Raw genomic sequence first — 13,137 nt, 5'->3', positions numbered from 1 at the left:
GGGCAGCAGGAGGGAGAAGCCCACCCTGGCAGAGACATCGGCCGTGTCCCTCGGGGGGGTCAGCAGAGACCCCGCCGCCAAAAGCCCCGAGTGGAGCAGGCAGAGGCCGGGCAGCGAGCCCACCCCCCCGGTGTGGCAGGGGGGGACGGTCCCCCCCCAGCGCAACAACAACGCCAGCACCGACGGGGAAGGGGCAGACTGGGGGTACTGGGGGGGAGAGGCAGAAGGACGGTGGGACAGCCCAGCCCTGGGGACAGGAGACACTGAGAAGGTGGCAGAGGAGCCCGGTGCTCCCCAGGGGGACTTGGATGCTGGAACTGGCCACCAAGAAGGAGCTGAAGATCCCTGTGAGACCCCAGCGGTGGCCGGCAGCGGGAAAGCACTGACACCTCCCCAACGAGGGGACAAGGGTCCCATGGCAGAGCTGGGGAAGGATGCTCCTGGGGCCACCACGAGGCTGATGGCACTGAAAGAAGGGGTGGCCGGGCCAGCTGAAGGGCTTGATGGGGGCAGCAGGTCCATCCAACCCCAGGACCGCACCAAGGTGGAGCAGCCAAATGGAGAACCCACCCCAGGCAGCCCCCACTCACCCACCACCCGTGTGTGGGGAGCAGCCACCGAGAAGGTGGGGGCTGAGGTTTGTCCCCAGGGACCCCCCGCTATCCCAGCAGGAAAAGCAGCCCTGCAGCGCCAGGAGGCGATTGCCCCCCAGGAGGACGGTGGGGTCCCGTGGGGCAGGGAGAGCCCAGCCAAGGGGCTGGAGAAGGGGGGCAGCCAGCCTGAACCCCTTGGTCCCGTGGGGGGCCGGGGCACCCAGAGGGTCCCTGCCAAGAGCCAGAGCGTGGAGGTGGTCCCGGCTGCGGTGGGGAAAGGCAGCAGCACGGCCACTGAGGTCAGTCCTGGGCAAAACCAGGGCCATTACAGAATTAAAATTGTCAGTCCTGGGCAAAACCAGGGCCATTCCAGAATTAAAATAGAAATTTGCCCCTGGGAGCAAAAGGGCAGTGGGGAGGGGGATGGTGGCCACCCCAAGGGAGAATCGAGCACGGAGAAACCACCAGCAAAACCCCCAGCGTCGCCCAAAGCGGCTTCAGAGAGGGAGGACAGGATGGCTGAGGTTTGTCCATGGGAGAGCAGGGAAGGGGAAAGGACTCTCAGGTCAGAAATCTGCCCCTGGGACACGGAGGGGGCTCCACCAGAGGGAGAGAGGGAGGACGGGGAGAGGAAGGGTCTGGGGAAGGGGGTGAAGAGCATCAGACCCAAATCCCTGGGTTTGCTGCGGGCACAGGAGAGTGGGAGCAGCCTGGGAGGACCTGGCCGGCCCTGGGGCAGCACCAGCAGCGAGGGACCCCCACCCAAACCTGCTCCCCAAAGCTCCGAGCTGCCAGAAGTGACCTCCAGGAGCCCACGGGCTTCAGTTTGTCCTTGGGAAGCGGCTGGAGCTGACAGCGATGCAGAAGTTTGCCCTTGGGAAAGGGGAACAGCCCTGCCTGACGCGGGGAAATTAGAGGATGGGGAAATTTCCCGGGGGCAAAATGGGGTTTCCCCACAAAGAGCAGCCCCGAGGGGCACGAGGGACATGGCTCCAGCTGCAGACAAGGGGGGGGACCAGCGAGGAGCCCCCAGCCCCAGGGAAGGTACAGAGCAGCTCAGCACGGGGCAGTGACCTCCAGGAGCCCACGGGCTTCAGTTTGTCCTTGGGAAGTGGCCGGAACCGACAGCGATGCAGAAGTTTGCCCTTGGGAAAGGGGAACAGCCCTGCCTGACGCGGGGAAATTAGAGGATGGGGAAATTTCCCGGGTGCAAAATGGGGTTTCCCCACAAAGAGCAGCCCCGAGGGGCACGAGGGACATGGCTCCAGCTGCAGACAAGGGGGGGGACCAGCGAGGAGCCCCCAGCCCCAGGGAAGGTACAGAGCAGCTCAGCACGGGGCTCGTGGCAAAACACCCAGCTCTGCCCAAACCAGCATCCAAGCAACTGGGAACCGTCGGGAGCAGAAAGGCCAACGTCTGTCCATGGGAAGAGGAGGATGAGCCACCTCCTAGAACAGAAATCTGCCCTTGGGAAGAGCCCGGAGCTCCATTGGGGAAGGAAAAACCAAGTCAGGACACGCTTGGGACTTCCAAAGGGGAAAACAAACCAGGATCTGCAGAGATGGGTGTCCATCAGCCTGAGAGCAAGGACAGCAGGATCTTTGCAAAGCTCATTAGGAAAAGCCTGGAGCGCTCAAAAGGGGAGTCCAAGAGATCCCAGAGAGCAGAGAGCATAAAGGAGGAGGTCTGTCCCTGGGAGAGCCTGGGGACAGAGGAGACACCAGAAAAACCCAGCGTCAGGATCCCGGCGCTGCCCAAATCATCTTCAAAGAAATCTCAGAGTGTGGAGAGCCTGAAGGCAGAGGTCTGTCCTTGGGAAGTTCCGGAGCTCAAATCGATGGATAAAGCAGAAATCTGTCCCCGGGAGGCAGAGGTTACACCATCAAGTAAATAAAGCAGCAATCTGTCCCTGGGAGGCAGAGGTTACACCATCAGTTACAGGGAAATCAAGAGAGGACAAAGATGGTCTGTCCATAGGGAGCAAAAGCACTTCTAAAAATCAAGATCTCCGCAAAGAGACTCAGGGTCTCCTCAAAGAGACTGGAGAGAGCATGGGTGGAAAGAAAGAGAAATCAAGTGGGGACCGAGAGTCCATCTGTCCCTGGGAGAGCCTGGGCACCGAGGAGACACCAGAAAAACCCCGTCCCAGGAGCCCGGCGCTGCCAAAATCACCTTCAAAGAAATCCCAGAGCGTGGAGAGCCTGAAGGCAGAGGTCTGTCCCTGGGAAGTTCCAGAGCTCGAATCGACAGAAAAAGCAGCAATCTTTCCCTGGGAAGTGGCTGCTCCTCCCTCAGAGCAACCAAAGGCAAAGCAGGGGCCTGGGGGGGCTTCCAAGGGGGAGAAGCGCATCACACGCCAGGCAGCGCTGGGCAGCCCGGTGAGATCTCTGGGGCAGGGCAGCAGCGAGAGAGAGGCCATCTGTCCCTGGGAGAGCCTGGGGACAGAGGAGACACCAGAAAAGCCCTATCCTAGGAGCCCGGTGCTGCCCAAATCATCTTCAAAGAAATCCCAGAGTGTGGAGAGCCTGAAGGCAGAGGTCTGTCCTTGGGAGGCTCAGGAGCTCGAGCCCACTGATAAAGCAGAAATCTGTCCCTGGGAGGCAGAAGTTCCATCATCAGGTAAAGAGAAATCAAGACAGGACAAAGATTGTCTGTTCATGGGGAGCAGAAACCCTTCTAAAAGTCAGGGTGTCCTCAAAGAGACTGGAGAGAGCACAGCTGCAAAGAAGGAGAAATCAAGTGGGGACCGTGAGTCCATCTGTCCCTGGGAGAGCCTGGGGACAGAGGAGACACCAGAAAAGCCCCGTGCCAAGAGCCCGGCGCTGCCCAAATCACCTTCAAAGAAATCTCAGAGTGTGGAGAGCCTGAAGGCAGAGGTCTGTCCCTGGGAGGCTCAGGAGCTTGAAGCTGATGATAAAGCAGAGGTCTGTCCTTGGGAGGCTCAGGAGCTCGAGCCCACTGATAAAGCAGAAATCTGTCCCTGGGAGGCAGAAGTTCCATCATCAGGTAAAGAGAAATCAAGACAGGACAAAGATTGTCTGTTCATGGGGAGCAGAAACCCTTCTAAAAGTCAGGGTGTCCTCAAAGAGACTGGAGAGAGCACAGCTGCAAAGAAGGAGAAATCAAGTGGGGACCGTGAGTCCATCTGTCCCTGGGAGAGCCTGGGGACAGAGGAGACACCAGAAAAGCCCCGTGCCAAGAGCCCGGCGCTGCCCAAATCACCTTCAAAGAAATCTCAGAGTGTGGAGAGCCTGAAGGCAGAGGTCTGTCCCTGGGAGGCTCAGGAGCTTGAAGCTGATGATAAAGCAGAAATCTGCCCCTGGGAGGTGGCTGCTCCACCATCAGGTAAAGGAAAAGGAAAACTGGACAAAGATGGTCTGTCCATAGGGAGCAGAAGCCCTTCTAAAAGTCAGGGTCTCCTCAAAGAGACTGGAGAGAGCACGGCTGGAAAGAAAGAGAAATCAAGTGGAGACCGTGAGTCCATCTGTCCCTGGGAGAGCCTGGGGACAGAGGAGACACCAGAAAAGCCCCGTGCCAAGAGCCCGGCGCTGCCCAAATCACCTTCAAAGAAATCTCAGAGTGTGGAGAGCCTGAAGGCAGAGGTCTGTCCCTGGGAGGCTCAGGAGCTTGAAGCTGATGATAAAGCAGAAATCTGCCCCTGGGAGGTGGCTGCTCCACCATCAGGTAAAGGAAAAGGAAAACTGGACAAAGATGGTCTGTCCATAGGGAGCAGAAGCCCTTCTAAAAGTCAGGGTCTCCTCAAAGAGACTGGAGAGAGCACGGCTGCAAAGAAGGAGAAATCAAGTGGAGACCGTGAGTCCATCTGTCCCTGGGAGAGCCTGGGGACAGAGGAGACACCAGAAAAGCCCCGTGCCAAGAGCCCAGCGCTGCCCAAATCACCTTCAAAGAAATCCCAGAGCGTGGAGAGCCTGAAGGCAGAGGTCTGTCCCTGGGAGGCTCAGGAGCTCGAGCCCACTGATAAAGCAGCAATCTGTCCCTGGGAGGCAGAAGTTCCACCATCAGTTATAGAGAAATCAAGACAGGACAAAGATGGTCTGTCCATAGTGAGCAAAAGCCCTTCTAAAAGTCAAGGTCTACGTGAAGAGACAGGAGAGAGCACGGCTGCAAAGAAGGAGAAATCAAGTGGAGACCGTGAGTCCATCTGTCCCTGGGAGAGCCTGGGGACAGAGGAGACACCAGAAAAGCCCCGTGCCAAGAGCCCAGCGCTGCCCAAATCACCTTCAAAGAAATCCCAGAGCGTGGAGAGCCTGAAGGCAGAGGTCTGTCCCTGGGAGGCTCAGGAGCTCGAGCCCACTGATAAAGCAGCAATCTGTCCCTGGGAGGCAGAAGTTCCACCATCAGTTATAGAGAAATCAAGACAGGACAAAGATGGTCTGTCCATAGTGAGCAAAAGCCCTTCTAAAAGTCAAGGTCTACGTGAAGAGACAGGAGAGAGCACGGCTGCAAAGAAGGAGAAATCAAGTGGAGACCGTGAGTCCATCTGTCCCTGGGAGAGCCTGGGGACAGAGGAGACACCAGAAAAGCCCCGTGCCAAGAGCCCAGCGCTGCCCAAATCATCTTCAAAGAAATCCCAGAGCGTGGAGAGCCTGAAGGCAGAGGTCTGTCCCTGGGAGGCTCAGGAGCTCGAGCCCACTGATAAAGCAGAAATCTGTCCCTGGGAGGTGGCTGCTCCACCATCAGGTAAAGAAAAAGGAAAACTGGACAAAGATGGTCTGTCCATAGGGAGCAGAAGCCCTTCTGAAAGTCAGGGTGTCCTCAAAGGGACGGGAGAGAGCACATCTGCAAAGAAGGAGAAATCAAGCAACGACCGAGAGCCCATCTGTCCCTGGGAGAGCCTGGGCACGGAGGAGACACCAGAAAAACCCTGTGCCAAGAGCCCAGCGCTGCCCAAATCATCTTCAAAGAAATCCCAGAGCGTGGAGAGCCTGAAGGCAGAGGTCTGTCCCTGGGAGGCTCAGGAGTTTGAAGCTGGTGGTAAAGCAGAAATCTGCCCCTGGGAGGTGGCTGCTCCTCTGCCGGAGAAAGAAGCAGCCCTGGGTCAGACGAGCCTCCCCCCAAAAAAAGCTGGTGCCCCCAAGTCTCTGGAGAAGGGCAGCAGCGAGCGTGAGGCCATCTGTCCCTGGGAGAGCCTGGACATGGAGGAGCCCTCCCTGCAAAGCGCGATGGGGAAAGAGCCCTCCAAGAAATCCGAGAGCACGGAGAGCAGAAAATCCAGTGTTGGTGCCTGGGAGGTGGCAGAGCCCACTGGCTGGGAGAAGGAAAGCCTCAAACCAGGCGTGCACCCACGGGGAGCTGCCAGAGGCCAGGGACAAGGGACAGGGAAGTCCCAGCCAGTGGCAGGAGCCAGCACCAGGTCTCCACCACCACTGGGGAAAAAAACCCAGGGCAGATCTGACGCAGGAGCTCGAGCCCACTGATAAAGCAGAAATCTGTCCCTGGGAGGTGGCTGCTCCACCATCAGGTAAAGAAAAAGGAAAACTGGACAAAGATGGTCTGTCCATAGGGAGCAGAAGCCCTTCTGAAAGTCAGGGTGTCCTCAAAGGGACGGGAGAGAGCACATCTGCAAAGAAGGAGAAATCAAGCAAGGACCGAGAGTCCATCTGTCCCTGGGAGAGCCTGGGCACGGAGGAGACACCAGAAAAACCCTGTGCCAAGAGCCCAGCGCTGCCCAAATCATCTTCAAAGAAATCCCAGAGCGTGGAGAGCCTGAAGGCAGAGGTCTGTCCCTGGGAGGCTCAGGAGTTTGAAGCTGGTGGTAAAGCAGAAATCTGCCCCTGGGAGGTGGCTGCTCCTCTGCCGGAGAAAGAAGCAGCCCTGGGTCAGACGAGCCTCCCCCCAAAAAAAGCTGGTGCCCCCAAGTCTCTGGAGAAGGGCAGCAGCGAGCGTGAGGCCATCTGTCCCTGGGAGAGCCTGGACATGGAGGAGCCCTCCCTGCAAAGCGCGATGGGGAAAGAGCCCTCCAAGAAATCCGAGAGCACGGAGAGCAGAAAATCCAGTGTTGGTGCCTGGGAGGTGGCAGAGCCCACTGGCTGGGAGAAGGAAAGCCTCAAACCAGGCGTGCACCCACGGGGAGCTGCCAGAGGCCAGGGACAAGGGACAGGGAAGTCCCAGCCAGTGGCAGGAGCCAGCACCAGGTCTCCACCACCACTGGGGAAAAAAACCCAGGGCAGATCTGACGTCAGGGCTGAGCACAAGCCCCTGTGCCGTGTCCTGCCGGGCACCCAGCCCCCACGGAGCCCCCCGCCTCGGGGAGGGAGCACGGCTCCCGTGGGGGACAGCAGCCCCAGCATCACCCAGGTTTGTCCCTGGGAAGCAGAAGAGGCTCCACCAGCATCTGGCCAGACCAGCACAGACACGAGGAAAACCTCCGAGGTGTGTCCCTGGGAGGTGGAGAGTGTGGAACCCCCCCTGACCCCCCCCAGAACTGGGGGGAGCCCCCAGGACAGAGACAGGGCTGCCCACCCCAGTGACACCAAACCCGAGGTCTGCCCCTGGGAGGAGGAGTAGCTCCATCCATCTGGGCACCAGGAGACACAGCTTTCACCCACAGAAGGTCTTGAGCTGGAGGCTGCTGCCCAGATGGGGACAGAAGTGTCCACCAAAGCCAAGGCCATGGCTGTGGTGGCTTCAGTGATGGCCATCAACCAGCTGGGCTTGGGGACCGATGCAGGGAGGGGACAGTTTACACCTCCTGCCCCCCGGCACGGCGAGGCAGGGCTTGCCTGGCACCCCAAAATCCACCACCTTGGCATGCTGGGCACTGACACACGGGGAGAGTCAATCCAGGGGCAGAAATGATGAGATTGGGAGGAAAACGGCTTTCCCGAGCTCCTGCAGCCCAGCTGGTCTCCCCCAGTGGTGCCATCACCCCCAGTTTGAACCAGGGGGGTTCCTGTGAGCTCAGGGCTGGTCCTGCCATTCCTCTGGTGTCGACTTCCACCCTCCTCAGAACGTGGCGTTGCCCTGGTGCATCTGTGCTCCTCAACGCTGAACATCAAAGGACCCTCCAACCATGTAAGTAAGTGTACATACAGAAAATAAAAAGTATTATCTACAAAATGCATATTTAGCGGCTGATTTTTGGGGCGTGGGCAAGAGACTGAAGGTGCTCGAGGAGGAGGCAGCACAGAAAGGCAGCGAGGCTGTGAAGGAAACCTGGGTTTAGTTACAGTTTGAGTATTGGCCGAGGAGATGGGGAGCCCCATGCTGCTGGACTGGAAGGAAAGGCCATTTTCCCAGTAAAACCAGCCACTCCAGCAGAAAACATGCTCTTTTTGTTCAGAGCTGAAGAACCTCATCTGTTGGTGGGGGTTGAGTCACCTCCGAGCCACATAAACTGCCCTTGTCCCACCAGCCACACACCAGGCAGCTCCCACGGGCTGATTTTAGCTCCAGCCCAACTGGCACCGATTCCCTCCGGCTCCTGATCCAGGCGTGGGCAGAAAAGCTCCACAGAGTAGGCTCTTTCAGGAAAGGCAGACAGATTGTGACAGCCTCCTGCTTTCCAAAAGAGATGAAAGGGATTCCGTGGCTGGCTCCTCTCCTAGCAGAGCACAGAGATGATGTTCTGCCCTCTCCAAAGAGCCTCATTCAGGAGAAGCACTGAGCGACTGCAGGAGCGTAAGGAGCCGTAACGCCTTCCCCGCACGCTCCGCGGAATCTCTTCCAAGGAAGAAGAAAAAAAATGCACTTAACTCTCCCAAAGCTCTAGAAAACGGCCCAGTTAAAGAGCAAGACAAGGTTTAAAAAGAAAATGTTTCGTTGTTCGATGAATACTGACTATTTTGCTCTGTGACAGGGAATAAAGGGGTTTATCTGAGCAAAACCACGTAAGAAGGGATGAGCAGAGGGCACGGAAAAAGGTCACCTCTGGGGAGGTGTTTCCTAAACCCACACAACCTGCACCACCAGGGGACCCGATGTGAGTGTCACCGTGTCCACAGGATGGTGCCAGCTGCTCACCAACAACCTCCCAAACCTTTAACAAACACACCCAAACCCATCAGCTGTGGGAGACGCTGCCTTTCAAAGCAGCATCAGTTGTCACAAACGCTGTTAAATGTTATTAAACTCCCCGTGCTGGGCTTGGGAAGGGTTGGTCCCCAACAAGCACCCACTCAGCAGGAACCTGGTTGTAGCACCCACCCAGGGGAATTTGATTTAAAGTCCAAAAGATAAAAGCTCGCTGCTTTTCCCTGTTTTTTGTTAAAATAAAAAGGCTGGGAATCAGTACAGAGAGCGAAAGGGGACAGGGAAAAAAAAAACTGCCAACACCTACTGCTGCAGATTTTAATGAAAGCCACCAGGTCTGTGACACTCCCCAGGGAAGTGCCAAATATCCCGTGTCTGGACAAATTTCTGGTGCCAAGGCAAGTTCAGGACAGAGGGCACCCTGGGGAGCCATCCTGAAGAGAAGATTTCTCCAGGGAAACACAGAGAAGGTTCAGCTGCAGCACACTCAGAGTAAAGCTCTTCTCAGAGCCCATCTGAATCCCCCTCCCAGGCCCCTTTTGCTCCTTTATAGAGAAATTCTTAGTGACTGGAGTCCATTTCTGAAGCTGCTTTGTTTGTTGACTGCTCTCTGGAAGGGCACAGCCGTATCCAACCTGCTCCTTCCACGGACACTCTCCACCTCTTCCCCTCCAGGGTCGCTGGTGCTGCCGTCTCTGTACGGGCTCTGGAACCTCCTACTTCATTTCTTCATAATCTTGTGAGGGACTCAAGGTAGGGCCAGGAATCATCACAGTCTGAAAAGGCAAGGAAGAAAATCAGCCCCACAGAGGGGAGCTCTGAACTGCTCTAAGAGGAATTCTTCACCTTCCAGAGAGTGAAAAAGGGGTGAAGAGGGGGTTCTGGCAACACAAAGGCCTTGCAAAGTGACCAGAGGGCAGCAGCTTGGGGGAGGACACAGAGGGAGAAGGGGATGACATGCCTTGTACCACACTCTAGTTCTCATCTCCTTCCCCTCTAGGACTTTTTTAGTAATACAAGAAGACAGAGCCCCTCCATCCCTTTGCCAGGCTACACACAGGGAGCAGCAACCCCCTAAATTATCACACACATATAAAACGCCCTCAGCCTCCTACTCCAGCTTCCAGCTTATCCTAATCCAAGCCCATATAGATATAATTTTCCAGCTGGGGACCTCAAACACCCCATAGACTTCAGTGAAGTCCTGTTACCCCTGAAAATTAGGTACAAGAACAACCAGCCAGCTTCAAACCCAACTTGCTGTGTTGAGAGCAGAATCCATCTCTCTCTCTCTCATCTTTCACACAGCACTGATGGCTCTCAGTTACCTACACCAGGCTTCTCCTTTTGTTATAGAAATCTCCAGCAATATCCAGCTGCTGGATGGAACAAAACACAGCTGCAACCAGGCACAGGCAGAAAAACTTGCATTCATGACTAGGACAGAAGCACACAACTGGCAAAGAGCTCCTGGGACTAAGCCCAGCACCATGCAGCTGTAATATATGACACCCATCATGAGTGGTGCCATTAATCCCACATTAATAAATAGGTCTGCTGGCAGATTAATCCATCACCTTCCCCTTACAGGAAGCTGAGCTTTGGTTTTGTCCAGAATTAACCAGGGATCTACGTTTCCTGGTGTCTTCTCCTGGTGGCCTTACCTTAATGATGGGCTCCTTCGGTGGAGCCCACTCTGGAACGATCTTGCCGTGCATCCTCCACGTGCCGTAGGGGTTGACCAAGTACCTCTCAAACACGACGTACTCCAAAACATCCTTGGGCACCTCCTCCCCCCCGTACATCAGCCGCCCAAAGCGGTCGTAGATGGCCAGGGTCTGGAAGAAGAGCCAAGAACCATCTGTCAGGCCAGGAGCAGGTGGGAGTCAGTGGGGAAACCCAAGGAGCAGGTTGGAGAGTCAGTGGGGAAAGCCAAGGAGCAGGAGGGGCCGTACCTGCCGCGTGTGCATCCGCACCGTCACCTGCCCATAGAGGTTACCGCGGTTGATGATGCTGTCACAGCGAAGGTGAACCACCCTGGGAGGCTCCAGAGACTCCAAAAAACTCCACCGGATGGTCTTGTACCTGTTCCCACGCACCATTTCCTATAAAATAAAAAAAAAATTTAAAAAAGCACTAACTTAGTTAGGGTATGAATTAAACGACAAGCAAACTACTATATATAACGGAGCATTTATTCATGAGCTATTACTTAGACGTCTATTTTTCCCCCACTTCCATAGCTATTACTTAGACGTCTATTTTTCCCCCCCTTCAGTCTGTCTTTACTATATCCCGAAAAAAAAGTGAGAGAGACAATCAGGTTTAGAGTCTTAGAGTCCACAGAAAAGACCAAGGAGCACTACCTCCAGAGAAACACTTACTGGGTAACAGCGCTCTGTCACCAGGGAGTGAAGTTTCTGCTTGTTGAAACTGCAAGTGAAACACACCCAGTTACTCAAACACACAAACTGTAGGAAGAGGGTTATTCACAAATTCCTGCTCCCCCAGAGGACACACACAATCTACCAGCCAAACAGAAGCAGCAAAGCTCTCAGCTGTGATCTCAGCAGGAAACCAGGAACACGGTCACGAGCTGGTTGACAAGACTTCAGGGAAAGGCACAACATCATCCTCCGGCAGCCAGTTATGATCTAAATGTTTTATTGGTGTTTGGAATCGTAACCAAGAACGATGTGGTTTTGAAATCTGTTCTATTACTGGAAAGTGGAGCCAGCCAGTTGAGTTATCATCTCACAGCCAAACAATTCCCTGCAGCGCTGATTCTGAGCAGCACCAACCACCCACTCATCACTGATAACACCAGTGGTGCAACAGCTCATCTCCTCTGCAGGTCAGGTCAAAATGAATTCTCTACAACCCGCTTTCCATTCTCAAGAGGGCCCTGCCCAGATCTCCAAGGCTCTACTCTTCACAGAGAGAGGGGCAGAAACAGATAAAGTACTTGTTGCAAAGAAGGTACAAGGATTAGAAGGATAAGGATGAAAACCAGAGCACACAAGCAAAGAGAAGCGGGTCCTACATAACCCCATCAGCCAGAGAAGGGTCTTACTTTGCCAGGGAATTGTGAGCTTCGATAAATATCTCCTGTGCCTTCTCCGGGAAGGTTTTAGTGCTGAAATCTGGATCATGATCTTTTATCTTCCGCAGACTGAAAAGACAAGAAAAGCCCTACAGCAAGTAAAGAACAACTTGGAAACACCTCAGGTGTTTCAGATGAACTGGGACTTAGAAGGTTCAAGCCCAGCTTTTACCACGGAGCAACTGAGAACTGGAGACTCCCCCACTAAGATATACCCAACAGCAACAATGGATGGTGCCCTCTCACCACTGCAAGACAGAACTGAGTGAAACTCCAGCACCACAGACTAATTAAAAAGGAGGTACGTACGCCAGCTGGGAGGCAGCACTCTGCTTCAGCTTCTGCATCTTTTGCTTCAGCCCATCTTTGGACAGGGAAGTCAAGCGGGCATCGCCCTCGGGAGGGACGTACGGGTCTATAATATCAGCTGCAGGAGAGGGAAGAAAAGTCAGGAGGAGGCTCAAAAGCAGCAAAATGAAGGAAACAAAGAGGCAGCACCCTGGCTGCCGGGGGGTGGAGAAGCAGGATTCTACCCTGGTGATGTCTGTAAGATGAAATATGAGCACGCAGAGAACTGTAGTCTAACACAGCTTGTCAGCAGTGACAGGCCCCTGCTCTCTGCTCTCCTCTTCCAGGGGGAAAAGGAGGATAAAGACACATTCCGGAGTGGAAAACGTGACCTCCCTCGCTATTCCTTGTCCTTAGGTACGAAGGGCCAACCAGCTCAGAAAGCCTTTACCTCAGAAGCTGCCATCCCTCACCAGGAGGCAGAGTGGGCAATTCAGCCTACTGCTGATGGACACTCCGTCACCGTGGTCACACCACTTAAGCTAATTGCTCCACGCTGCTACTTTGCCCTAGTTTTGCCCTTGAGAAGGGACCACCTGTTTCTACCACCTGTGCAGGCCAAGTAGAAGGTCCGTTCTATACGGTCATCAGGAAATATTGTCCCTGAAGACTTGAGTCTCTTCTCCTTCTCTTCAGGAGACAGTTCTCTGGCCCATTCAGGGACAGAAAACCTCTTCTTCGTTCTCACTGGGACAAGGAGACAGGCCGGAGCCGCTCCAGCGGGACGGAGGATGGACTCGGCAGCCTAAGGGAAAGAAATAACGAAGCCGTAGAGTTAACCAGTGGCCAAGAAACAGCTCCAACATCTTGCCTTATTGATTTCACGCCTCCCAAGCACAGAGCGGCTGTAAACACACCCAGCGCCACTACTTGTCGCCATCCCCGTCCCGCGGCCTTGCCGTGTTCCCTCATCCCTGACTCCCCACATCCCTTATCCCGCGGCTCCTCGTTCCCCCCGTGGCTCCTCAGCCCCTCACGGCTCCTCATCCCCTTCCCCTCCGTCCGTCCCGCCGGCCCCCAGCCCCGTTCACCAGCCCCCACCTGCCAGCCCACCCTCAGGCCCAACCAGCCCAGGCCCGCCTTCATGGCGGCCGCCATTTT

The 13,137-nt window shown here is 55.5% G+C and overlaps 2 protein-coding genes across 3 annotated transcripts in view; one reads left to right on the top strand and one right to left on the bottom strand.

Moving 5' to 3' along the window:
- Positions 1-7,121, top strand: part of GPR179 (G protein-coupled receptor 179) — a gene marked incomplete at its 5' end in the record, with an annotated part of 21,172 nt that extends 14,051 nt beyond the window's left edge. Inside the window, 3 exons of the mRNA XM_014958937.1 lie at positions 161-892; positions 2,510-5,888; positions 6,076-7,121. Coding sequence (XP_014814423.1) covers positions 161-892; positions 2,510-5,888; positions 6,076-7,121 — 5,157 coding nt within the window. The remainder of the gene's footprint in view (positions 1-160; positions 893-2,509; positions 5,889-6,075) is intronic.
- A 1,768-nt stretch (positions 7,122-8,889) lies between these two features.
- LOC106897949 (39S ribosomal protein L45, mitochondrial-like) lies at positions 8,890-13,134 on the bottom strand. Of its 2 annotated transcripts, none has more exons than XM_014958952.1 (8): positions 13,090-13,134; positions 12,586-12,781; positions 11,998-12,115; positions 11,659-11,757; positions 10,970-11,018; positions 10,541-10,690; positions 10,250-10,423; positions 8,890-9,361 (listed from the first exon to the last, which is right to left on the bottom strand). In XM_014958952.1, exons 1-8 carry the CDS (start codon positions 13,132-13,134, stop codon positions 9,302-9,304), a joined length of 891 nt encoding a protein of 296 aa, XP_014814438.1. In that variant the 3' UTR covers positions 8,890-9,301. The 2 variants fall into 2 exon arrangements, with proteins under 2 accessions (XP_014814438.1, XP_014814437.1); XM_014958951.1 differs by having other exon boundaries at positions 13,078-13,131.
- Positions 13,135-13,137: the final 3 nt, after the last annotated feature.

The sequence above is a fragment of the Calidris pugnax genome, unplaced genomic scaffold (assembly GCF_001431845.1).
Source record: "Calidris pugnax isolate Ruff unplaced genomic scaffold, ASM143184v1 scaffold335, whole genome shotgun sequence".
In the NCBI taxonomy this organism is placed as follows: Eukaryota; Metazoa; Chordata; class Aves; order Charadriiformes; family Scolopacidae; genus Calidris; species Calidris pugnax.
Note: the sequence above shows the minus strand (reverse complement) of the source record. Positions and strands in the feature narration are given on the sequence as shown.